We start from the raw sequence: 26,030 nt of genomic DNA on the forward strand, positions 1-26,030 counted from the left end.
CATATTACTATGCTAGTCATTACTATGACTATTAAACGAAATGTGAAAGAAAGCCACTACCTTCAGTGTCAGATTCTGACTACCTGTAATGAGCTGATGCATTAATGGATAGTTTTATGTGGTGACTTTTATGTATCTAGGTGTTTGTTTGTGTGAAGAGTCAAACCAGGATGAATAACATCTTACAGATGTGTGTGATGCTGTTGAACAATGTAGAATGGGAATCATTGTCTGTGTTCTACCAGCCAATAGGCTCGTGAGGTCTGTGAAGCAGGCCTGGCCGTCTGTCACTGACCCAATAACAGACTCTTTGTGTACCAACAAAATGATGTGATTCTGTCTATGGATAATGTTTAGATTCAAGTTATGAATGTCAATTCATTTAAACTGATTTTGAATGAATTCCTCCTATACTATCAAATGACAAAGTTCCTTTGTACCTTTGGTATCCATTTTTGCATCTGTTTGCCTGTAGGTGGCGGATGAGTGGACAATACAGACATCATATGATGTGGGACTGGAGACGGAGAGAGCAGTATTAGAGAAACTCGCAACACAAAATAATAAACATCAAGAACAGGTAACAACGTCCTTGTGTTTTTCTTTTACGATACATTTCCTCATATTTATGTCATCATTGTTTTTATGTCTATTTATAGTCATTCTACAGAAGAACATGAACATACATTGGTATTTGAAACATAGGACCCAAACAATTTTGCATTAAATACCATGGCCCACCTGTTGTAATTTGTCCATTTCCCACTTTATGCTAAATGATAACCTGCTGTAGGGTATTGTACTCTATTAGTAAAGCAGTTCTAGGTAATTTAGTATTCTATTTGTATTCTGTTTATTATGTGGTTTCTTTTTCTCTCCCTCTTCTCAGACTGTGAATCCTCAAGTAGCTGAGGTGGAGGAGACCAAGCATGGACTAGAGTCTGACACAGCATACATCGTCCCTGAACCAGAACCTCACTCAGAGCCACAGAAGCATTCGGACCCACAGACAGACCACCAGGAAATTATACAAGAACCTGCATTACCGACCCTGAATCCCGAACCAGTTCCTGCACATGACCAGGAGGTCACAGATTCTGAACCCCAAACAGAAGTCATCAGTGATCCTCCTGCTGCACATCTGGTCCCAAACCCAGTCACATCCGCTGATGAAGCAGACAACACACCTACCTCAGAGAGTGCAAGCCCAGCCCACACAGGGTAAGCTATCATATCATTCACTTCCTCATAACATAGCTCTGCTCTCTGGTAGCAGAAGTTGGCTAAACCACAGTACAGCCACAACTTCTGAGTTAAAATGTACTAATAAATAAATACTGGTCCTTCTTATAGAGGTTAAAGCCAGCCTTTTATAATTTGTAAGTTACTTTATTTTAGCATTGTCTTTCCATAAGATTTATTTTCTTTCTCAATCACTGTGAGTCTAAACACTGCGAGAAAGTGCCAAGGACAATTGTGCTCATACCGGATGTTTCCGTCACTTCAAATGGAACTGGTTACCTGCCGAATGAATTTCAGTTGTTCATAACTTTTGCAAATCGATGGACATTTGTGGACTTGAATTCAAACCACGGACATGAACATGGAAGTACAGCCAAGATAACATGCACGGAGACAATGCCCCATGTCATGGCAGCCTCTGTTTAAGCTCTCTGTATGCGGACCTTCAACATCAGGATTTTTGACGTTGTGAACTACAGCTGTCTTCCAAGGAAAAGGACATCTTGGTCCCTTTTTGTCCACCCCTTCCTCTCATTCTCTTTCTCCTTTTTGCTCTGTGTTGTTTATCTTTTCCTCTCCTTTCTTTCCTTTCTTTAACCCCACCGCCCTTTTCTCACCTTCGACAGTGCGAGGTGGTGTGGTAAACGCCGTGTCCTTTCTTTCCCCTCAGTGCAGTGTGGGTTGCCAGTGGAGGAGATGAACTCCCAGTAGACACCTTTGTTTGTGCTGAGCACTCTGATTCACAGTGTGGGGTTATTCCCCCCGAACTGGCAACCTGTGAAAAACCCCCTTTTGGCACCATTTTCCCAAGGTGAGTTTCTAAACCCCTGAAACCAATGAGAGCTCAGAGAAAGGTAATGAAGGTACGAACCCCACCTGTCTGCTGACCAAAATCGTCGACCGCTGGCCTAACCTATATATATATATTCTTTTTAAATTTATGTTGCACGACAAAATGTGTAATTTGTAGTAGTTTCTTCTATGTAATTGTGTCCAAAATTGAAAAGATCTAATTTGTGTTTTTTTTTTCTTTTTACTGTCGTTATTCCTCTCCTTTCCACCCTTCAACTCCTTCTCCCTCTCCATTCCATTGTTCCCGGTTTTGTCTGTAGTGTTGACGAGGCTGACAAAAAAGAACAGCGGTCCGATCAGAACAGCAGTTCAACTTCTGAAACAGAGGCTACACTTGGCCAAGAGAACCTGGACCAACAACAACAGAAAGAGCAGAAGGATGAAGTGTCAGATTTGGTCCAGGAGAGTAACACCACCCAACACCATCATAAAGAACAGCTGGTAAGTTACCTGTGTAAACATCTGAATGATTGTGTGTGTTGTGAAAAACCTTTTGGGGTCAGTATTTTTAAGGGATGAAACATTTTAAGAGACTAGTTTCTTGGGGTCTGCACTGTCCTGAGAGGCAGTGTCTGGCATTAATATGTGGCATTGGCTGCTGTCACACCATCTCTTATGTAAACATCTGAGTTGTTGGATTTTAGGGCTCAGACTCCAAAGTCAGTTTCAAAAGTCTGTTTACATAACACATCCCAATTTTTTTACAGCTCAGTGCTTCAGAACTAACGACCTTCAAGTGTTTCTCAGTGCATGTAATATCCTTCGTATGTAGCGGCTGCAATCTTTTGATTCATTAATGATGGGTGTTATGCTATAATGTAGCTTTTAATCTTCTTGTCCTTTATTTTATATTATTGTACATGATTATTAGGAAGATGTGGATGTGTGGCCTGCTGATGTTTGGTTTACAGACATGGCTGTGTCTGTAAGTGATACGATGCTTTGTCTGTCTCAGGAAGGAGATGAGGGTATCGCCAAAGAGACTGATCCCTCGGTACCAAGCAAAGATGATATACCCACCTTTGATGAGTGGAAGAAGCAGGTCATGGAGGTGGAGAAGGAAAAAAGTATGTGTATCTGTTATAAAAATACACATTTAGATGCATGTGTTAAGAAGTGCAGAAGTAGAGATCTCTACCTAATTGTATTTGGATAATACAACTATAGTAATGACAATAATATCAGTGGGTGGTGCAGTGTCAGGCACAGATTCCATTCTTGAGTCTTTAGACAAATATCTGAATCTGCTTCTGATTGGGTTACACCTTTGTGCTTCATGTTCGTTGTTCTTTTGGCATGTCTACATCTGCCTGTCACTGTAGCTTCCTTCCTCATGTTCCAGGTCTTTTCTTTTACCACATCTTTCCTTCCTTCTCTCTCTCTCTCTTCTGTGCCTGTGCAGTGGTCAGTGGAGCGTGTGGTTTTTTTGTGTGTGTGTGTTACATAACCCCCTCTACATGTTCCACATAGGCAATGTTCCATGTCCTGTGACACAAATGGACTACGTGTTCTTTCTCCTGTGACACTAATGGGCCACATGTAACACATTTTATGCTCAGGTCAGTCTCTTCATACTTCAAGCAACGGCAGCCCCCATCCTGTGAAGAAGGTCCAGAAAAACTTCAAGAACAACTATGCTTCTGTGGAGTGTGGTGCCAAGATACTTTCTGCTAACAATGAGGCTAAGGTTAAATAAACACACAGCAGTTCTGTCGCTTATACACATACACACACAGCTGTAGAAGTCATGTATTATGAGCATGTAAGGGTAAAAAAAAACATTTAGGGTATTTTTCCACATTTTACTTGAGCATAGTGAGTGGTTGTTAAAAATTAATCAGTTCTTATTTTTCTCTCTCAACCAGAGCACTTCAGCTATTCTAATGGAAAACATGGATCTTTACATGCTAAATCCTTGCAGCACCAAAATCTGGTGAGTTACATAAAACCCATACAGTTCTCTGCACATAACCTTATTTTAGAGAAGTGGGTGTCACATATTTTGTCCCAATGTTTAGTCAACAGTTTCATATAAATTTCCTTCTAGGTTTGTCATTGAGCTCTGTGAGCCTATTCAAGTCAAGCAGCTGGATATTGCAAACTTTGAACTTTTCTCATCCACACCTAAAGACTTTTTAGTGTCCATCAGTGATAGGTAAGTACACAGTCACTCTTCATGAGTAAAAAAAATGATCAATGTTCTTTTCAGTGCTATAGAGGGAGTAGGACAAACTAAAAAGGCATGTCTTTAAGTTTACGTTACTCTGCACTAGAGATCTGCTAATGTATTTTTTTTAAAACAGATACAAATTAAGTGTATTTTATTTTGTGTATTCATTACAAAGAATTGCCCCAGTAATTCTTTAGGTTGGGTTTATGTAATGAACTGGAAGGCCAGGGTGTTTTACTCAACTCAAACCACAGTTATGTCACCGAGCTGGAAAATACTTACAGCTAGTTTTACTTTCTTCTCATTAAGAGAATTATATCTTAAGCCAAGAGGAAACCAATCGTTCTGTATGAAACAAAAATGATTGTCACTATCAGTACATTATATCAGCGGTTTGCACACACCCGCACAACACCAGGCAGCCATCCACTTTGAAAACCACTGTATTAGACAATGGCTTTAATAAACCAATGTCTGCACTATACTGTTTATTTGCTCTGTTTGCAGATATCCAACCAACAAGTGGGTAAAGCTTGGTACGTTCCATGCCCGTGATGAGCGTATTGTCCAGAGCTTCCCACTGGATGAGCAGTTGTATGCTAAATATGTGAAGGTATGTCATTTTTTTTCCCCAAACCCAAAGGTCTTCAGATGCTGTAAATGTTTGTGTAACTACATTTAAAGAATGAATAGAAATCTACACAAGCATTTGGGTGAGTTAGCTACACAGCTCAAGATATAGCCAAAAAAAAAGAGTTCCTGACAATAAGCTAATCAATTTGATAAAGATAGAGATACAACTTTCAATTGTACCACTCAATTATAATCCTTGTCCAACATTTTGATTGGGAACTGGTCCCTGCACCGTTGATTTTAGTCCACATTTTAGCCCATGTGTGATTTTTGCAGATTGACTTTAACATTTTATTGGACGTGTGCTTTCTGTGTAACTGAAACACTTGTGTTGTTTATAGTTCTTTGCAGTCAGATATTATTGAAGCATTAAACAGAGTGTAAAATAATTAAAATGTTATTGTTTTGAAGTGAAAATTTACTACACTACAAAATACTGCTATTATTATTTATTTATTTTTTAGGTTAAGAATCATGTGACTTCTTTTTCTTATGTGTGACCTTTATACACTTCATATGTTGGAGATGATCAGACGTCTGATCAGACGTTATTAAATCTTATGAATTGTATCAGATAAAGTGACGGTTTGATGGTAATCTCTGCTGTTTCTCACTCAGACCTGTGCCTTTGAACTACTGTCTAGTCTTCTAATGTCTGTCTTTGTTCGTCCACCTGTCTTTGTCTGTCCACCTGTGCTGCATAAGCCTCTTCTGTAGAATCAGTAGTGTCTTGCTTGAACCTAGTAAACAATGTTTGTTTTTTTTTTAAAGAAAATGTGGCTGTCCTTGATTCCAGTAGAGTCCAACTGTGATCAGATGCTGACTTGCTTGTAGCTTGAATCAGTCCTCACTGATTTGTTTTCTTGTTTTATTGCTCTCCTGTTCTTCTGCCTTCTTCTCGCATCAGATGTTCATCAAGTACATAAAGGTTAGCACTTTTCTCCCTGTGTCTGCATTTTGAACTACGTGACTGGCCCTGTTTTTTAATGTGTGAACTTTGGCACGTGACCTTTAATGCATGTTTAAAAAGATCAACACACTAATGTATAATTGTAGTTCTTCTTTGCGTGTCCTATAGAATGAAGGGAGTGGTGACTGATACATGTATATTGTATACTGTATAGTTTGAGATGGTCTGCTTTATTTGCAGGTCGAACTTCTCTCACACTTTGGATCTGAGCACTTCTGCCCACTGAGTCTGATCAGGTTAGACATGAAGAATTTGAACTTATGTTGTTTTAATTAGTTAACACAAAAAATATAATGCTAACCCAAAAAGAACAAATGATTGGGTTTACTCTAGTTTTAACCCAAAAAGAACAAATGATTGGGTTCAATATAACTCTAGTTTTGATGCCTTACATAAGATGTGTAAGATCATAACCCTGATAAAGTACCTCTCATTTTTCAATTCATGAGTCAGTACAAGAAGTGAAAAAAACAAAACACAATTTATTAATATTTATCAATATCTTGCATATGAGAAAACAGTGCAGTTCTGCTTCCCTTGTTATTGTTTGCCTATAGAACAAAATATAATATTTTATGTTGTAATTGTTTCCGTTGTGCAGGGTGTTTGGCACTAGTATGGTGGAGGAGTATGAGGAAATAGCAGATTCTCAGTACCCTTCAGAGAGACTGGAGTACTTGGATGAAGACTATGGTAAGTTGCAGACATGTCAACTTAACCTGTTTTCTATAACAGCTTCCAATCTAGCTAAAGCTAAAATAAAGTCATCACTTTCTGACTTTTCGTAGTTCAGGAAGGTCAATCTACTGATTAAATCAAAGGCAATAACTTTCAAACCAGTAACAGGTGACATTGAAAAAATGTATATGTATGATTTTGTGTTTTTCTTCAGACTATCCTCCCGGTTACCAACCTTTAGAGGACAAGGCCACCAAAAACCTTCTAGGCTCAGCAACTAGTAAGTAAATGTTTATGCAAAAAACATTTTGCAAACTTCATTACAAAGACAATACAAAGCAAAAATACAACAATATTGAAGAATTATTAAGACATACAGTAAGTCATACATTGATCTTGGTAAGGACACAGTTCTAAAAAGGATGTTTTCAACATCAAACCTAAACTAACAATTAATGACAGTTACCAACAACTTGGCAACTGTCATTGTCAAGTCAGGACACGATACTCTCACTCAACACCAACATGTCACACTTTTCAAGTCAATTGAGAGAGGATGAACATTCAAAGCCCTGAAAGAGTTACAGTCTAATTCAATGCCAAGAAACTGTAACCTTCATTGAACTCTCTGTCTCTGTTATTTTCCCCTAGATGCTATTATAAACATGGTAAACAACATCGCTGCTAACGTGCTGGGGGGCAAGGCAGAGCTGGAGGGGGGAGCAGACACAGGAGGTACTTCTTTTCAATATTTCAACTTCTGTACCTCACATCTGTAAAAATGTTAACTCATAATGGTTTGTCTTTGTCTGTAAAAAGATCTTAGTATAAGAATAACCGTACTTTGAACTATAAAGTTACAAGTTTAAAAAGTTCTGTTAGGCAACTGGACGTGAATCTTCTAAAAGAAGAAGATAAAAATCCACGTCCAGTTGCCTAACAGAACTTTTTAAACTTGACCATGACCTGGATGACTGAGAATCTTCATAGATATAAAGTTACAATTTATACTTCTGAATAAAACTCAAACATATACTAATAAACAGTGTTAAATCAAGAGGGAAGTTACACAGCTGGTCTTTGACCATTGTCTACTCAGAAAACCAGTAATTCCAGTGGCATTTGGCATTCTTCAATGGAGCCTGTGAAGATTTATGGCTGCACTTTGGCCAGTGGTGTCTGGTTGTAGTGATCTTGTCTAGTGCAGCCTCGCCTTCTATTCTGTCATGTTTTCTTGAAAATCATCAAGTCCACACTAGGTATTGATTGCAAGTGCACTAGGATTGTGCCAGATATTTTTCTTTTTTTCCGTCTTACTTCAGTGCAGGTTTTGTCCTGTTATATCTTTGCACATTTTCTGCATAAATCATTGAAGCTCACAAACTTGTAAATGTATGTTATAACATAAAACACATACATTTTTGTCATGTTTTATATAAATATATTGTATATATCTATAATCTGTTTTACTTTTTTTTTTAAACATTTTATTTTATTTTTATGTCTCTAAGCTAAGACAACTTCTTTCAGTTTTTCTGTGTCGTAGCCTCGACTTGTTTTCTTCATTATTCTTTTTTGTTCGTGTGTGGCCACACCTTGTCACCAGTAACTTATACCTGGTTTATCTGTACAGTATCATTTATTTTGGAAAGGTATTAACAACAGGCCGAGTTGGTTTACAAAAACATTTCAGGGACTGAGTAAAGAACATTTTTATTGATTATATGCTACTTCACAGGTCAGAGTTAGATCAGTATTTTCAGTATTTGCGGGGCTTTTCTTAAATGCCACATGTGGACCAAATAACAGAGTGCTTGCCAAAATCCAGTCATCAGTGGATCAGTCAGTCATTGTATAAACAGATTAACAGAACTCAAACCAAGGACAGGTGCTTTTTTGTCTTAACTAGAGACTGTAACAGGGGTTCTTGGAGGGCAGACCATCAGTGGGACTTTTTTTTTTTTTTGATAAATGTGTTCGATATAATTTTCTATATTTTAAGCCAATACCTCTAATTTATCTCAAGTGGTGTTTAACCCTTTTTTGCCAGTATTAACATCAAAGCTACAGTATGAAACATCTGTTCAGTAAACTGTAGCTAATGGACATCTTCCGTGACACAACATTGACTTAATAAGTATTCTTCTGCAGCTGCTGTAGACAGCCTGGCTTTTAGTTAACTGATATTTTCCATAAAAACGTGATGTAATGATTCTTGTTTTGGTAACACACAGTCACTATGATAAACATGTTTCTTGACAACATGTTTTTATTTATGATTTAAAGTTTACATCTGCATTTTGAGATAAAGTGCCTGTGGTGTGCAGGGCTTCACTGTTAAATTGAGACATCATAACATAATAATTTGTCTCCACTGTGTTGTTAACCGGTATGGATTTCCCTGCATAGGATTTATATCCTCATCCCAGGCTGTGGTTTATTAAGATGCAAATTGACCATTAATGTCTGATAAGACCTAAGTTTCTGGAAGTCTGATATTAAACTGCTGTTAAGCTGTTGATTGTTCACAATTAATCATGTTTTTTTGAAATAGAAAGTAAATGATTCATTTTCATTAATTGGGATCGATCATAATGCCTTAAATACATTTTTTTTTTTACTCTATATTGCCTGAATGAATGATAAATAACAGCGGGTAGATGCATGTGTGTAACACAGTGTAACATGTGTCTTTTTTGTGACTAATCCAAATGATGGAATTGTTAATATGGAACATTTTCAAAAGTATACAATTTTGATTCATAGCGTTGCTGAAATCTAATCATCACTGAGCATCTTGACAGTGACTGTTGGAATGCATTAAGAGAAACTTTAGTGAAGCTCTTGTCCTCAACAATATAATAGCAGTTATGTGAATCTTTATTTCATCTCAATTCAAGGTTTTTATATTTCTTAAGTAAGATAATGAATAATTTTAGTCAAATGTTCCACATATGTTGAAACTTAAGACATTTGCTTTTTCTCTTAGCTCTGCTCAGACTACTTCCCTAAGCTCCCCCCACTCCTCCTCACACACACACACACACACACACACTGTGTCCCACCACTCGCCTCCTCATTCTGCCACATATTGCATACATTAACTGCTTCTAAAACTGGGTCACTGTGTTTCTCTGTGTAAACTGTGAGTGTATACATGGGCTGATTTACTGAGCCTCCCAGATGTTTTTGTAGCTATTGGCTGCAGGTCTGTAGCAACACTCAGTGTTAAACGTCCTGACATAAAACTTAAATGAGTTAATCAGGACAGCGATGCCAAGTCTGTGTCACTTACCCTGTTTACCTCACAGGGTTATCAGAAAAGCAACTCTTTACTTAGCTCACACTGAATTAAAGACAGAAGACGGTTCTGAACACTGATGAAGCCCAGTGCATACATTGCTGTGAATTCTCTTTAAAATAAGAAAAATAATTTTGATTAAAAAGAAACAGCAATTACTTTTTCACCCCAGGCGAAACGATATAGTTGGATAACCATAAATCATTGGCCGAGTTTCTTTTGCTTCTTCATTTCTGTCTGCAAAGTTTCTGTTGTGACATTGTGACACATCTGAGCAGTGATCCCAAATTTGGTTGAGATCATCATAGTGCTTTTGGAGTACTTTGTTAGTGTCACATGTTGATTGTGTATTTACATGTTGCTAACATCAAGCTTGACTCATTAGTTGGAAACCCTCCTATAGTGGTAATGGGAAAGGAACCCACTAATTTAAAGGCGAGGCTGTTTTATGACTGGCTCTCAGTCTCAACAGGTACAGATTTGAAAAAAAAAATGTATTTACACCCACAGAGTAAGGGAGGTGTCGTGAGAGTTAAAACAACCTAACTGTAACTTGATTGAACTGGTTAACTGTAAGAAAAGACTCTTTGTTTTCATGTGTTTTCTTTGGCCACATGGGAATCAGCTGAAGTCTGTGTATTCAGCAGTATACTGTTATCACAGACCTCTAAGTTTATTGTTGTTTTTGTCCAAATGCCAGGTAACACAACCACCGATGTAGAAGATGTAAAGGAAACAAAGGGGAACTCCGAGGTCAAAGCTACGGAAACGGAAACACCTCGAAACTCTGCAGAGTAAGAACAGTCAAAGTACGACTGTATGTTGATTCAGGCTTCTCTGTCTGTGCATAACATTGATCATGTATTCCCTGTAGTCTGGATCCTTCAAATCAAGAAAGTCCCACTCAGAAGTCCAATGTCTCCAGTGACTCTTCCACACAACCTCCTCCTTCCTCTTCTGTCTCACACGAGGAAAGACAAATTGTCACACTGGTGGAAGAGGAGGAAGATGAAGAGCCAAGGCAGTCTACTGTCACTCTGTTGGAGGAGGATGGGGAGGAAGAAGAGGAAGAAAAGAAAGAGCAGGAGACAAGGAGGGAGGCAGACAAGAACCAGTGGGAAAGCCAGAAATACTGTCCTTTCTCTTCTTTCTCCTCCCTGTCCTTGTCCTGCATGGTGACCCTACCGGAGTTGCTCCATCGCTGGTGCTCTGCTCGGCTGTCGAAGGAGAGACTCCGCAGCCTCAGGCGAAAACGGCTGAGCTCTCAAACACAGACAAACTCCCAATCAGGAAACTCTGCCCTCACAGACACACCACCACAAATCCCTGGCCCTGTCTCCACAATTCCACAAGAGTTTATCCCCCTCACAGAAAAAATCCTGGAGCCTGACATGTCTTTGGGTGAGGGGCACACCACTGACACACATCTCCATACTCACACACCTGACACACACACACCAGAGTTCAGCATCCACCTAGAGCCAAGTAGGTCCTCCACCATCCTTCCTCACAGTTTCTCAAACATCCAAGGCTCTGTGATGCGACCGACGCCAACACACGAGGAGAAGCTGCTACCTCCCATCAAAGACGCAGCATTAGACCCAGTTCTAACTCCACCTCTTCAAATAGTCTCAATCCCAGAGACACAACAGGCCAGCAGTGCCTCCCCTACCCTAACTTTTAGTTCTCCTCCACAACTTATGCCTTCTGAGACGACCACGCCTGGTGTTGTAGTTCCTCCTGTCAAGGAGCAGCCATTTCAGCCTCTTCCGACAGCGTCAAGGCCTGAGGACTTCATCCCTCCTCCCACTGAACTACCACCACCACTGACAGATACCAAAACAGACACAATAAATTCAGGTGATGGTGGAGACTCCCAGAGACAAACCGTTCAGGTGTCTCAGTCTCAGGGGGAGCTGGGGCACTCTGTCACTAAGGCGGTGGAGCAGCCTCATCGAGTTGATGACACAGCAGATGAGGACCTTCTGAACACAAATGGGAATGGCATCGCCCAGCGAGCTGCTACCGACTTCTATGCAGAGCTGCAGAATGGGGCAGAATATAACGGCGGAACGGTGAACAGCAATGGTGTGTTCTTGAACGGAGGTGCCGTGCATGGATCCAGCCAAAAGGAGAGTGTGTTCATGAGGCTCAACAACCGCATCAAGGCTCTGGAGATGAACATGAGTCTCTCCAGCAGATACCTAGAGGAGCTCAGCCAGAGGTAAAACCATCCTGGAAATGAACATAGTCAAGATTGAATAGTGTTTTAGAGTTATTTTTCAGGTTCTTAAGCAAAGCAGAAATCGTGTAACTATTCATATTCATTTGTGTTTGCAAATTATACATTTTGTGTGTCTTGTGCTAAGTTTTAAAGGGGACATATAATGTAAAACCATATCATAGTTTTGGTACATATACTTACATTTGTGGAGTGTCCGTCTACTTAAAAATGCTAGTTCTGAAAACTAAGTCAATATTCAATAGACAGAATCTGTCTGTTTGTCATGAAACCAGCCACTGATTTCACTTTCTTTGTCACAAAGGGAAGCTGTACAACTTTCAGTAGTACATGTTAACAAAACAGTAATGTTGACGTAGCAAATGTGTCAACAACTGCAAAATGATTTAGTTCATTTTTTGTCACAGTTAGTGGGCATGAATGCCATTTTTCTCTCATTGCTTAAATGTTGCTATGGTTGCACAAAGCTGTCAGTGGGTCTTACCTCACAGAAGAGATGGGCAGAGCATGCAGTAGCTTATTACAATTAAAGAAAAGGATACATTTACATAACATTAGCATATGTCCCCTTTTATATGTTTTAAAATGTGTTGAAAATTTGTGATAAAAAAATAATAGGATTTGGAATGTTTTGAGGAGACGCTGGACAGGTTCCTTACATGTTTTTCCTGCTCAGGTACCGTAAACAGATGGAAGAGATGCAGAAAGCTTTTAACAAAACCATCATCAAACTACAGAACACCTCCCGCATTGCCGAGGAGCAGGTTAGTTGGTAACAGGTTTGACCCATGGTCAGAAAACACACATGATAAATCAAAAGTATTTATAGGAACTAAATCCCTGTTTTCATATGATCTCCTCAGGACCAGAAACAGACAGAGTCCATCCAGCTCCTCCAGGTCCAACTAGAGAATGTCACGAAACTGATGATCAATCTGACTGCTGCAGTCAGTCAGTTGCAGAGAGAGGTAACATGTCATGTTAATTCTAACCTTTATACAGATAATACAATTTACATATAGTACTAAATATTCTGATAAGACTATATACACATTAGTATGAGTGTATAATAGAAACTTGTTTTTGACTGTTTCCTTCCTGCAGGTATCTGATCGTCAGAGCTACCTGGTGGTGTCTCTGGTTCTTTGCCTGTGTCTGGGCCTCCTGCTGTGTCTGCAGTGCTGCTGCAGCTCCTCCCCAAACACTAACACCTCTGTGGCTGCTCTTCCCAAAAGCAATCACTATCCAAGTCCCAAAAGGTGTGTCGCTCACAAATGTTCCACATACCATTGGACATCATTTTATTTAATGCTGTCACTCTGGTCCTGCCACAATCTTTGGGGAACTATTAACCACCCTTTGGTAGTGGCAAAAATTCCCACATTCACTAATGTGATTCCCATTGGGGTTTTTTTTTTTTTTTTTTTATCAGATGCTTCTCCTCCTATGATGACATGAGCCTGAAGCGTAGGGTCACCTGTCCACTGGTTCGTTCCAAGTCGTTCCACTTGACCTCTAGCGAAGGTAAAAAAACAAAAACCCACCCCACCTTTTATAAAAATGAACTTTCTTCTCTGTTTGTCTTTTCCTTTTGTTTCTCCCTGTGTCCTTGTTATTATTATCACAAAGACAACTGACACCACAGTCTTCCTTTCCCAGAGGCCATTCTATCAGTCTTACTCTAGTCTTCTTCGTTCCCGCTGAATTAGAACCCCTGAAACTCTTACACCTGAACACATCACTGTGCATTCATGTTTGTTTTTCCAAAACTGTCTATTTCTGCCTTGATCTCTACCATTACCTTTCATGCTAAATGGCTGACACCCCCGTTCACGCCGTCTAAAGCGCTACTGCCAATGACTAATGCAAGCAAAAAATAAACATGAAACCTCAAACTCCCTCTGCTGCCCCTTGTTCAACTAGTGTGTGTGTGTGTGTGCCAAATGTGTGTGTGTTTGCTCTTGAAGCTGCCATTGCCAGCTTGTGCTCACATGCAGGCCTCAGGAGAGTAATAATAGACACAATGCCTCGCTTGACGTTTGCAAGTAGAAATAAGTAACACATTGTTTTCTGTGATTTACACTTAAATCAGTGAAAAAGATACATGTGTAATTAAAATTTTAAAGCGACGCTACTTGCAAGGTCCCTTCATGCTTATGACATGTATGTATTCCTGTTTACCATTCCATCATTAACCTGGCCCCTCTCTCCCCTCCTCAGTAGGTCCAGATGACTTGTACATTGTAGAACCTCTAAGGTTTTCTCCAGAGAAAAAGGTACAGTGTTTGTTCTGACTGCTGCTGTTGGCTGTGATGGCTGCCATACTTGAAAGTTCTGTGTTGTGTTTCTACTGTTGGTGTGTACATCAAAGTGCTGGAAACTTACAACTACTCCACGTGCTCCGCAAACCTCATCTGTTTCACACCTCTGTGATGACACATACAATAAAAATAATATTAATTATTATTTTAATTATTATTATAATCACAGAACTCGACCCTTAAAGCTACTTTAAGTTTACTATATATACAGTTCAGGCAATATGAATCAAATGTCGTGTCATACATTTCCTACTAAAGGAGCATTTACTTTTTGAATGTGAGTTCCTCTATTTTTTTTTTTGCTTCCAGTCACTCTGCTGATCCACTCAGTATTTACATGAATGTAGATAAAATAACAACACTTGGGCCATTGTTTATTCTCTGTCATGAAGTGATCAGTGGTGAAGGTGTCCTCACCTTCAAAGTCTGGATTAAAGAAAACATAACTATTGACAGATTACCGTTCCCTCTTTGTGGGCTCTTAATGATGATAATGATGATGGTGATGATGTAGGAGTGCTTGGAGTCTGATGCATGATCTCAACAACAAATGGATTCATGTCGATGTGGCCATAGTTAGTTGACTCCTCTCCCATCAAGTTTTCCTACCACACTTTGACCCATTTGTGTGACCTTTCTGTCACAGTGCAGAGGTCACTAATAAGAGTGTGTGTTTAATGTGCGATGTGACCCCTGCACAAAGTTTCATCTTCCCTCTTTTCTGTTTTCTTTCTCCAGAAAAAACGCGGCAAGACAAAGTCATTGGACAAGGTTGAGGCTGTCGTGGCATATAATCCCTCAGATTTGCCTCAGATAAATGGAGGCCCTAAATGTAATGGCTTCCACCCCTGCCTCCCGGAAAAATAAACATGAAACCTCAAACTCCCTCTGCTGCCCCTTGTTCAACTAGTGTGTGTGTGTGTGTGCCAAATGTGTGTGTGTTTGCTCTTGAAGCTGCCATTGCCAGCTTGTGCTCACATGCAGGCCTCAGGAGAGTAATAATAGACACAATGCCTCGCTTGACGTTTGCAAGTAGAAATAAGTAACACATTGTTTTCTGTGATTTACACTTAAATCAGTGAAAAAGATACATGTGTAATTAAAATTTTAAAGCGACGCTACTTGCAAGGTCCCTTCATGCTTATGACATGTATGTATTCCTGTTTACCATTCCATCATTAACCTGGCCCCTCTCTCCCCTCCTCAGTAGGTCCAGATGACTTGTACATTGTAGAACCTCTAAGGTTTTCTCCAGAGAAAAAGGTACAGTGTTTGTTCTGACTGCTGCTGTTGGCTGTGATGGCTGCCATACTTGAAAGTTCTGTGTTGTGTTTCTACTGTTGGTGTGTACATCAAAGTGCTGGAAACTTACAACTACTCCACGTGCTCCGCAAACCTCATCTGTTTCACACCTCTGTGATGACACATACAATAAAAATAATATTAATTATTATTTTAATTATTATTATAATCACAGAACTCGACCCTTAAAGCTACTTTAAGTTTACTATATATACAGTTCAGGCAATATGAATCAAATGTCGTGTCATACATTTCCTACTAAAGGAGCATTTACTTTTTGAATGTGAGTTCCTCTATTTTTTTTTTTGCTTCCAGTCACTCTGCTGATCCACTCAGTATTTACATGAATGTAGATAAAATAACAACACTTGGGCCATTGTTTATTCTCTGTCATGAAGTGATCAGTGGTGAAGGTGTCCTCACCTTCAAAGTCTGGATTAAAGAAAACATAACTATTGACAGATTACCGTTCCCTCTTTGTGGGCTCTTAATGATGATAATGATGATGGTGATGATGTAGGAGTGCTTGGAGTCTGATGCATGATCTCAACAACAAATGGATTCATGTCGATGTGGCCATAGTTAGTTGACTCCTCTCCCATCAAGTTTTCCTACCACACTTTGACCCATTTGTGTGACCTTTCTGTCACAGTGCAGAGGTCACTAATAAGAGTGTGTGTTTAATGTGCGATGTGACCCCTGCACAAAGTTTCATCTTCCCTCTTTTCTGTTTTCTTTCTCCAGAAAAAACGCGGCAAGACAAAGTCATTGGACAAGGTTGAGGCTGTCGTGGCATATAATCCCTCAGATTTGCCTCAGATAAATGGAGGCCCTAAATGTAATGGCTTCCACCCCTGCCTCCCGGCCCCTCCTCCTCCTCCTCTTCCTCCCCCTCCCCTACCAATGCCTCCCCCTTCCTACACCAGGGAGCTGTTGCCATTACCCCCTTGCGCCTCAAAAGAGCTCCCCTCTGAGCCGAGCAGCTGCAGCTCATCCACCCACTCCGAGGAGTCCTACACAAACTCCATCCCCCCTCCCTCTCCTACGTTTCCAATGGCTGGCCTGTGCAACAGCCACTGCCTGAGCAGCAGCAGCCTCCAGCAGCCCCCCCTAGTGTCACGCCAGGAGAAACGCTCCACCAAGAGGAGGAAGTCACGGCAGACAGAGCTGACTTTCCCAAACATGCCAGGGGGGAACATCCCTTCTCTGCCCACCCTGCATCAGCTGATCAAGGGGAACAAGGAGATCAGTGTTGGGACCATCGGTGTGACGGCTGTCAGTGGACAAGTTTAAAATATACTTCACACCTACACAACCTTCTACCCACTTACAAACGAATACACTGTCTGACTGTACGGCAGACCAGCACACTTGTCAGGATCTGAAGCCCACAGACCAAATTTCCTCTGAACACCTAAGATTATAGAAGCAGCTGCTCATCATCCCTCCTCCCTCCCCCGTCCTCTCCTGTCAAAGACCTGTTTACGGTTATGTGCCTTTATATCTGTTCAAAACCTTTTTTAGGCCAAATGCCTGACATTCACTTGTTAGTGTGGGTAAAAAGACTCTGTGGAGCGAATGATGTGTTTAACGTGTTCTTTTAGCCCCTCTAGTGGGAAGCACATTGACCACAGCTCTATTTTTCCTTTCTCTACACTTAAGTACCATTTTCAGGATGAAATGTGTGTCTGGGAGAATTCTTGTGCACGACTAACGACTAAGTTCTTTTCTCCGCTGTCGTTCTTATCTTATTGATTCTATCTCGGCGTTGCATCTAGGTGTGGGACCAGTGTTAAACTCTTTCTGTCTCTCGTCAGTCTGCCGTCGACCGACCATCAGAGCTACATGAAGAAAATGAATGAATTTACTTATTGTGGTTAATCTGTCAGAATGTTGTAGTTCTTTCACCACAGTGTCTGTTCAATATCTTAATACAAACAGTAAAGCAGCAGCAGATTCCACATGTTTTACCAATTCCAATGTAACAAACAGTAATGATAATCCATTTGGGCCGGGCCTGAAACGATTGCTCATGCATCACTTAACAAAAAAAAAAGTATTCTTTTCAACAGCAGGTATTGTGACAGTGAGGATGCTAATGTTCAGAGTGCGCATTGCAAATTTGAGCCTTTTTTTTCCCCTTCCGTTTTACGTTTTTTTTTTCTCTCTTCCAACTAAGACCTCCTCTCATTACTAATGGGCTTCATTAGAATTATCCTTACAGCTGATGTAGGACCTTTTCTCTTTATTCCTCCTGATGGAGGACACTGGGTAGGAGGGCTGAATGTTTACACTTGTCTTTAACATGTACACTGTCATATACTGGGACCTTGCAGCCTCGTCTGACAGACCAGTTTTATTTATCTATTTATTTATTTAAATGACTACAGATGGTTCTAAAGCAGGTACTGGGTTGCCAGTCTCCTAATCAGTCAGAGTCGCAGCAGTTTTCCCCACATATAATACATTACATGCTCTGACTGACACTGAGTCGTATTAGATTATGACCACATAACTTTTTTTTCTTTTTTAATTCATTCAACAGCTTTTACTGCTGTTTCCTCAGCCTGGCCTTTTGCGACATCCATAACAGTGTTCAGTTTCTCTTGCACGCCCTTATAACAATACATGACATATATCTACCAAGACAAAGATGTGAGTCAATATTGGTCAGGAAGACTAGAATCTTCAGGCTGCTGCTTTTATGTTTGATCATGGGGAAGGGACTAATCAGAGTCTTTGTCTCGTCTGTTTCATCGTCTGTCTGATCATTTTTAACATTCATTATGTTCATGATTTTGTGAATTGCCCAAATGTAACATTCATGCTGTCATTAAAATTATTGATGTGTAATTCACAGTTTTTTTTTTTTTATAATAAAATTTAAACTAGCTGTTTCTCTTTGTATGAAGTCTCTGATTGGCTCTGGGTGGTTGGACCGTTGCACAGTTTGGCAGAGACAAAAAACTTTTCCTTCTTTTCCTGATGTAGGCCTTACTTTTGTTTTCTTTCCTGACCAGTTGTTACATCTCACTCCTTTCTCTCCACGAGTCCTCGTCCTTCAGGGTGACCTCTGAACCCATTGCACGACATTCTCTACAACTGTGAAGATTTTATTTTACCCTTGCTTTTATTAACCACTTTATCACGTTTCTATTGGGATTTAAAACATGGGTACTGGTCATGTTTCTACACCTCTGATGAACTGTCTTTAACTGTTATTCAAATTGTATGACCGACAAGTCACTGTTCATCTTTCTTGGCGTGTGGCTCACTTTAAATGAGGAGTGTTGTCTGTGAAAAGAACTAAATGTTAAATAAGTAAAGGGAACACAACGAGGATGGGTATAATGTGGAACACTGATGATGTGATTGATTGTGTAACACAAAGTGATCTATTCATGGGGCTGTTTTTGAAAGTGTACTATCTTATGTTGTTGTGTGATTCAACCTGTATGCATGTGAGACGTTTCTGTTGTTGATCAGAGTGTGTGACTGTGTTATGAGAAAGACTACTTCAATGAATCTACTTATCCTCATAACACAGTATGTAGGAAAGAAATTCTCAGAGCTCAATGTGCACTTTGTATGACTCCTGGTGTCTTTCTTTGTTATTTTCTACCTTGTATGTCAAGTGTTATATCTTTCATTTTCTTTCCCTTTTACTCTGTGGGTACTCTAAAGAACTGCACAGTATTTTTTTCAAGCAGGAGTGAGTTACTGCAAAAAAAGAAAAAAAAATTGTAGTGCCATTAGAAACTGTGAATTTAATAAACCTTTTGTTGTCTTTAATCTTTTCTGTCTCTTAATCTTTTCTAGGATTTTGCATTGATGATTTACAGCTGTATAAGCTGATAAAAATCTCTGAAATTTGGACAAAATATTAATGTCATGAGTTTGAGTCTTGTTACCATTTTTGACATCAATGTCAGCAGCTTATGTCAGCTCATATTTGTTTTTATGTCAGTTACATATTTGTTTGTTTGTTATTACCCTGGACTATTAAAACACAATTTTACATCATGTCATTTAAAAGCATGTAAATGAAAAGAAAATGCAGGAGAGAACATTACCGCGCAGTCTCACTAGATGTCGCTGTGAAAAACTGAAACAACGCTCCACGCCGAGAACTCTATCTTGTCTCACTTCCTCTTTTTTGTTTACGTCCGTCCTACAACATGGAGGATGAGGTGGATATAGACATCGAGGGCGACGAGATTGGAAGTGGTTTAAGGTAATAAGTCCGACGCGGTAGAACAACGTATATTGACGCTCCAAACGAATAGACAGCTGTGTTCCTGTGTCTTTTCTGTGCGTGTTTTCTCTGTTGTGATGCTTTCACAGCTGCATCCACCTCTGTTGCAGTGTTTTTGACTCAGCAGGACTAGTTCAGGAGCAGTTCGTGCAGTCAGCCTGGACAAGCAGCGCAGGAATACTGGTATGAAGTTACACTACTCAGTCAGTTACCTCTGTCACTGTGTCTGTGGTCGTCACTTCTGCTGTCTCCGCACTCTGTGGTTGACAGATCCGCCTGTAAAAGGAGATTTAGGTCTATTAAAAAGTAGCTTCAAAATGTGGACACCCGCTTGGTAAATAAAGTTGTATCCAGTTCGAGCTTGTCACATCAACGTCCACTAAACCTGTGTTTCACTGGCTGTGTGTCTTTCCATCCTTGTGCCGTGCAGCCATGGGAGCTGGACAGCTCAATCAGCCCAGAGAACAGAGAGGCCATACAGAGGATGCTGCTGGAGGAGCAGTATCCTTTCACTCAACTACACAGATTTTCTATTGTTTTCATTTGTTAACTCTTGTGGAACATTAACATTGAACTATTACAGCTGCAATAATATGTGAACATTTCACAAATAAAATAAAATAAAACTCCAATTCTGTTAGACCTGAACTGTATTAATAGATACTATCTGACGGGCAAAGATATTCCAAGGCACCTCTGGGACAGTGATGCTAGCAGCAAGCCAAAAGTGAAAATGTAAGTTTGTTTTTTGCTTAGAATTCACAGCAACGCAGCAATGAACAGTAATGACTTTCCATTGGTTGCACAGTTCTCCAACCAAACCTTCAGCCTCAGGATCCTCATCTCATTGGACCAAACAGGAGAAAGATCGGTTTGAAGAAGGACTGGTAAGATCCTCTAACATTTATGGCCTGTATGTGTTATGTAAAATTCAAAATGTGTCTGTACACTCCCATACAATCATTTACGCACAAGATTTTTGTTTCTCTTTATATTACAATTACAATTCATGAAGGCTCGCTTTGGTCGAAGGTGGACAAAGATTGCAAGACTGGTGGAGAGTCGTTCTGTTCTTCAGGTCAAAAGTTACGCCAGACAGTATTTCAAACATAAGGTGAGAACTACATGTATGTTATTTCTGCAGTACTGCTACTGTGTGAATATTAAAGCAACACAAGTCTCAGCTTTTATAACCTATTGTCATTCACTCACTAATTTAGATTTTAAAAAGTAGCTTTATTTTGCCCTTGTACATTTACATATACATACAGTATATACTCAACATTTTTTAAATTTTAATATACATGAAACTACACTGACATTATGCTGTGTACTACAACCACTAACACACTTTTTCAGTTATATCCTTGTCAAGTTTTCTTTTCTTTTCTTTTTTTGGTTTTATTTCTCTGGCATTTCTTTAGAACACATTAGGAGCAGGATCTACAGCTTCATCTGCTGGACCTGCATTGCAACCACCAGAGTCAGCATCCAGTCATCTATCAACTTCTGCCAATAACACAGTCAAGATAGAGAAGCTTTCTGATGGTGAAGATGAAGATGTGGATATCACGGATGACCAAAGTGACGATGAAGAAGACGTCCACAATCATTTGGAGACTGAGGTCAAAATACAGCTGGAGCAACAAAAACAAACTGGGCTTCAAACAAACCATCGCACAGAAGACCATGATGAGACAGGTCATCCTGAGCAAGAGATAAGAGACGAACACAGCAGCAGCATCTCACCGACACAAAGTCCTCAACCTGAATTATCTTTACCTGCAACAGAGGAACGTATTAAGACTGAGCAAAAAGAGACGGGAATGTTGCTCTTAGGAAATACTCTAAAAGGAAATTTGACACGTGACAAGTCCATTCCGCAGAGCTCCAACTCTGAGAACCTAGCAGCGACTGGCCAGCTGGAACAGTCTGGCAGCAATAAACCAGGTACTGGCTACAAGAACTTAATATTTTATTTTGTTTGATAACTGTAATTATTTTAAATGTATTATTTTTCTTTTGATGATAAAGTTGAGCAGATTCAGAGCTCAGGAGAAGATCTGCAGGACATGAGGAAGAATGAAGATGAGGAAGAAGAAGATGGAGACAAGGAGGAAGAAGAAGATGATGATGATGAGGAGGAGGATTTAACAATACCTGAACAGGAAATAGAGTTGGACAAGGGGACCATCACTGAAGAAGAGAAACAAGCTATCCCAGAGTTTTTTGAGGGACGGCCTTCCAAAACCCCAGAGAGATATTTGAAGATCAGGAACTACATCTTGGATCAATGGTATCAAACTTTATTTATTTATTTATTTTTTAAATTCATCAACATTTGTACAGAGGAAGCAGGTGTTAATGCCCTTTTTCAATAAGGATGAAGATCAAGCCCAAGTATCTGAACAAGACGTGTGTTCGCCCAGGCCTGAAGAACTGTGGAGATGTCAACTGTATTGGTAGAATTCACACCTACCTGGAGCTTATAGGAGCCATCAACTTTGGCTGTGGTAACCTGTCACCTCTTATCACAGTAACCAATTATGTTATGTTTGTTATTTTATAATTTAAGTAATTGAACAGTTGTCAAAATTCTCACACTTTTCTTACAGAGCAGGCAGTTTACAATCGGCCAAAGGTGTTGGACCGGTCCAAACATAAGGAAGGCAAAGATGTTCTCGAAGCTTATCAGCTCGCCCAGAGACTCCAGAGCATGGTGAATACTCTCCTTCTGTTCTGAACAGTCCTCTGCACTGTAGGATTTCTGAACTTTTTTCTAACTGCTGTTTGATTGTAGCGGACCAGGAAACGCCGTGTAAGAGACATGTGGGGGAATTGGTGTGATGCCAAGGACTTGGAGGGACAGACGTTTGAGGTTTGTCAAACAGACTCTCTGTTTGTCTTTCTGTTTTTCTTTTAAACAAATTCCCAAAAAACTCTTAAATACAAACACAAAGTTTAAGGCTCCTATTGCATGGAAGTTGCGTTGCTCTTTAGAATGTCAATGTACACAATTTTATACACTCACCTACTCTCACACTGCTCTTTTTGGTTTTTTTGTGTATTTTCTGATCCTGTATTGTTGTTGGTGTTTCAATTAGCATCTCAGTGCAGAGGAACTTGCTCTGAGGAGAGAGGAAATGAAAAGGCAACCTAGACCTCTGAAGATGGCCAGATACAGAGAGTGAGTGTTACAAGTTAATAGAACATAGTTTGTCTTCCTTCAGCCTCACATTCATGAATGTTCAGTTAAAAAAAGCTCTTTCTTTGGTCAGGTCATCCGATCCCTTCCAGCTGATTCCCTGTAGGACCTTTGGAGAGGATGTCCAGGTCAGTGGCTGAGACTTCTACCAAAACTGTATCCATAGTTTCTCACTGCAAACATTGGAGCAAAGAAGGAACTTTCCCCAAAATGCAGACCATAATGGCAGCAGTGTCCACACATACTATTTATATTAATGATATTTAAAAAGATGTTATTAGACTTTATCCATCTTATGTTCAGTCATTTTTCAGTCTTGGCCATTTTTTGAAGAACTAATTTTCTTTCTCTTTTCCCAGGAGCCATTCCAGGTCATTGTTTGTGCAGAGACTCTTCTAATCATGGACATGGTATGTTGTATGTTGTGTGTTGTGTATAGGTTGTTCCTGTTGATGTATGCTGGTACACTGTGAGATGATGTTCTTAAATATCCATGCCCAGCAGGAGATTTTCTTTGTGCTTCCACTGCTCTTTTGTCTGTATATTTGTGAATTTTGAATGAATGCTCTTTTAACTTCATCACATGTGCTGCAAACCACAGCATGCCCATGTCTCACGGGGGGAAGTCATTGGTCTCCTGGGCGGGACCTTCAATGAGGAGGCTAAAGTATTAAAGGTAGGACAGGCAGTTTTTATTTACATGAGCTCATTGGTATTTGTAAATTTGTATTTATTTCCAAACTTTTCCTTCTGCCGTTGTTTGTAGGTTTCTGTAGCAGAGCCTTGTAACAGTGTAAGTACCGGTTTACAATGTGAGATGGACCCAGTGTCTCAAACACAAGCCAGTGATGTGCTGTCATCCCTGGGCCTCAGTGTAGTGGGCTGGTACCACTCGCACCCATCCTTTCACCCGAACCCATCAGTGCGGGACATAAACACACAGGATCAGTTTCAGGTAAAATCAATTCATGGTAAAGGCCTTGCACAGGATGACATGGATATCATTTAAATTCCCCTCTGTCTTCTTAATGCTACAGAGTTATTTCTCACGAGGTGGAGCGCCCTTTATTGGGATGATAGTGAGTCCATATGACCCTGCAAATCCATCCCCCCACTCCCAAACCACATGTTTGTTGGTGAAGGAGATCCAGGAGCCATCAGGCCCCCGCAGTATGTTTGAACAGTTCACACACACACACTGAACATGTCTGAACTACATTACCAAAGTCAAGTTGGTAAATCATCCAGTTGAGTGGATGTCTCTTACTCCACAGAACTGCCCTTTAGATTTGACCTGTTGTCATCACAAGATATTCCAGACTGGGAACAAACATTTAGGAGAGCAGAGTGGATCATCCACAAGTACTGTCAGGCACCTGGGTGAGTTTACACATGACACTACAGAGGCCATTTTAACCAATGAAAATTGATCTTTTGTTTTAAACTATACAATTTTTATTTCTTTTAATTTAAATACATCTGCTCTGATTGTTTAGGAATGTGCAGATGGACAGACTTTTCCGCAAAGACTCTTCCTTAACCTGTTTGGAGAAGGTCTGTCGAACTAGTCAATGCCTCCCACTTTGTACTCTCCAGTGTAATACATCTGATTATTTCAGTACAATTCACAATAAATATATATAATTGTCCCTTTCTTCCCTGTCTTTTTCTTCTGTTAGATGCTGTCTTCTCTTGCCAGATACCTGGAACCCCTGCCAGACGATGAAGGAGAGCCCTTCCTAAACCAGATTCAAGCCCTGTTCCAGTCAGATTTTATTGCCAAACAGCCACATGAAGAGTCTTTGAACACCTCACCCAGACCAGTGGACACAGAAGACTTCGCTTTTGATCAGCTTATCAGCCACAACAGGCCCCAGGATGCAAGAGAAGCCTGTGATCAGGGTTCTGGCAAAGCTTTCAGCGACAGAGTACAGACCACAATGGACACAACCTCAGAGACAAACAACATGCCAGTCTTACACATGGGCTCAGTGTTATCGTCTGAGCACGACTACTTACTGTGATTATGGCTATCTATAGTGCTATACTGTTGTACTCTTATTCACATAATAGTAATAGTAATTTGTATTAGCATCATAAACAATTCAATATTTTTTATATTACTTTATATTAGAAATGTGCTACAATAAATCATATTGAAACAAAAACCCAATAACTGAAAACATCTGTTTACATGGTCATAATGATCGTGATGATGTTTATTTTCTCATATAGGCAAATGACTTCTGTATGACATAGTGTCTTAAATATTTTTTAAGCTACACGTTACATGTGCTGTTATATCGTTGCTCTAAATACATCAAACCTAATTACAAAAATATGCCCATTGTAGACATTTTAAGATATATATTGATTCATTCATATTGAAGCAGCCTCATGATGGTCATGTGTAAAGACAATGTATGTTGGACTGTGTTTTCAAGGTCATCATTTCTAGTCAAAGTGATTTTCCCACTGGGATTTCAAAAAAGAATCCTGAGCTCTTAGATGACTGACTGCTTCATTTAAACACAATGCCTGAAGTTACTAAACACTAGCTTCAGTCTCAGCAGGTTCAGACAAGACTGTCGGGTGGATAAGAGAGAAATAACAACCCTGGATTTTATGCCTTGATACACATTATTACTGTGTATTCAAAATAGCATGATGTTGCATTTCATTTGTTTTGCCATTGTGAGCATATTTCAAGGCGAAATTGTTTAAAGGTGAACTTGTTTTGAAAAATAACAAAGAATTATAATGATAAAGTTGTAATCCCGCCAATGAAACTCAATTAATTCATTAATAATCTATGCATTTATTGTTTATTTCTTAAAAAAGGATGAAAATGTACAAAGT

The 26,030-nt window shown here is 39.8% G+C and overlaps 2 protein-coding genes across 3 annotated transcripts in view; both read left to right on the forward strand.

The window, feature by feature from the left end:
* suco (SUN domain containing ossification factor) overlaps nucleotides 1–19,503 on the forward strand; it is a 32,833-nt gene extending 13,330 nt beyond the window's left edge. The window contains exons 3-24 of the mRNA XM_008307122.3: nucleotides 476–580; nucleotides 890–1,221; nucleotides 1,913–2,053; nucleotides 2,355–2,535; nucleotides 3,050–3,161; nucleotides 3,654–3,781; nucleotides 3,960–4,027; nucleotides 4,142–4,249; nucleotides 4,772–4,877; nucleotides 5,805–5,825; nucleotides 6,048–6,103; nucleotides 6,469–6,560; nucleotides 6,760–6,825; nucleotides 7,197–7,280; nucleotides 10,547–10,640; nucleotides 10,721–12,070; nucleotides 12,765–12,852; nucleotides 12,952–13,056; nucleotides 13,193–13,347; nucleotides 13,521–13,612; nucleotides 14,309–14,364; nucleotides 16,456–19,503. Coding sequence (XP_008305344.1) covers nucleotides 476–580; nucleotides 890–1,221; nucleotides 1,913–2,053; nucleotides 2,355–2,535; nucleotides 3,050–3,161; nucleotides 3,654–3,781; nucleotides 3,960–4,027; nucleotides 4,142–4,249; nucleotides 4,772–4,877; nucleotides 5,805–5,825; nucleotides 6,048–6,103; nucleotides 6,469–6,560; nucleotides 6,760–6,825; nucleotides 7,197–7,280; nucleotides 10,547–10,640; nucleotides 10,721–12,070; nucleotides 12,765–12,852; nucleotides 12,952–13,056; nucleotides 13,193–13,347; nucleotides 13,521–13,612; nucleotides 14,309–14,364; nucleotides 16,456–17,004 — 4,089 coding nt within the window. The 3' untranslated portion in view covers nucleotides 17,005–19,503. The remainder of the gene's footprint in view (nucleotides 1–475; nucleotides 581–889; nucleotides 1,222–1,912; nucleotides 2,054–2,354; nucleotides 2,536–3,049; nucleotides 3,162–3,653; nucleotides 3,782–3,959; nucleotides 4,028–4,141; nucleotides 4,250–4,771; nucleotides 4,878–5,804; nucleotides 5,826–6,047; nucleotides 6,104–6,468; nucleotides 6,561–6,759; nucleotides 6,826–7,196; nucleotides 7,281–10,546; nucleotides 10,641–10,720; nucleotides 12,071–12,764; nucleotides 12,853–12,951; nucleotides 13,057–13,192; nucleotides 13,348–13,520; nucleotides 13,613–14,308; nucleotides 14,365–16,455) is intronic.
* A 297-nt stretch (nucleotides 19,504–19,800) lies between these two features.
* Nucleotides 19,801–25,227, forward strand: mysm1 (Myb-like, SWIRM and MPN domains 1). 2 transcript variants are annotated; one of them, XM_008307121.3, is made up of 20 exons: nucleotides 19,801–19,945; nucleotides 20,077–20,149; nucleotides 20,397–20,467; nucleotides 20,627–20,701; nucleotides 20,775–20,853; nucleotides 20,982–21,080; nucleotides 21,391–21,916; nucleotides 22,001–22,262; nucleotides 22,349–22,479; nucleotides 22,582–22,685; nucleotides 22,767–22,844; nucleotides 23,071–23,153; nucleotides 23,245–23,299; nucleotides 23,531–23,581; nucleotides 23,773–23,847; nucleotides 23,938–24,126; nucleotides 24,209–24,341; nucleotides 24,446–24,551; nucleotides 24,668–24,725; nucleotides 24,851–25,227. In XM_008307121.3, exons 1-20 carry the CDS (start codon nucleotides 19,890–19,892, stop codon nucleotides 25,193–25,195), a joined length of 2,649 nt encoding a protein of 882 aa, XP_008305343.1. In that variant the 5' UTR covers nucleotides 19,801–19,889; the 3' UTR covers nucleotides 25,196–25,227. The 2 variants fall into 2 exon arrangements, with proteins under 2 accessions (XP_008305343.1, XP_024908436.1); XM_025052668.1 differs by having other exon boundaries at nucleotides 19,875–19,945; nucleotides 20,056–20,149.
* Nucleotides 25,228–26,030: the final 803 nt, after the last annotated feature.

Source organism: Cynoglossus semilaevis, chromosome 2, assembly GCF_000523025.1.
Source record: "Cynoglossus semilaevis isolate Cse_v1.0 chromosome 2, Cse_v1.0, whole genome shotgun sequence".
Lineage (NCBI taxonomy): Eukaryota > Metazoa > Chordata > Actinopteri > Pleuronectiformes > Cynoglossidae > Cynoglossus > Cynoglossus semilaevis.

Bases quoted from the DNA above. Each gene is read 5' to 3' on its own strand.
- mysm1 (XM_025052668.1), top strand. From the start codon at position 19,890: ATGGAGGATGAGGTGGATATAGACATCGAGGGCGACGAGATTGGAAGT. The intron at 20,702-20,774 runs GTAAGTTTGTTT...TTGGTTGCACAG, and splicing joins AGCAAGCCAAAAGTGAAAAT to TTCTCCAACCAAACCTTCAG. The intron at 21,081-21,390 runs GTGAGAACTACA...GCATTTCTTTAG, and splicing joins GACAGTATTTCAAACATAAG to AACACATTAGGAGCAGGATC.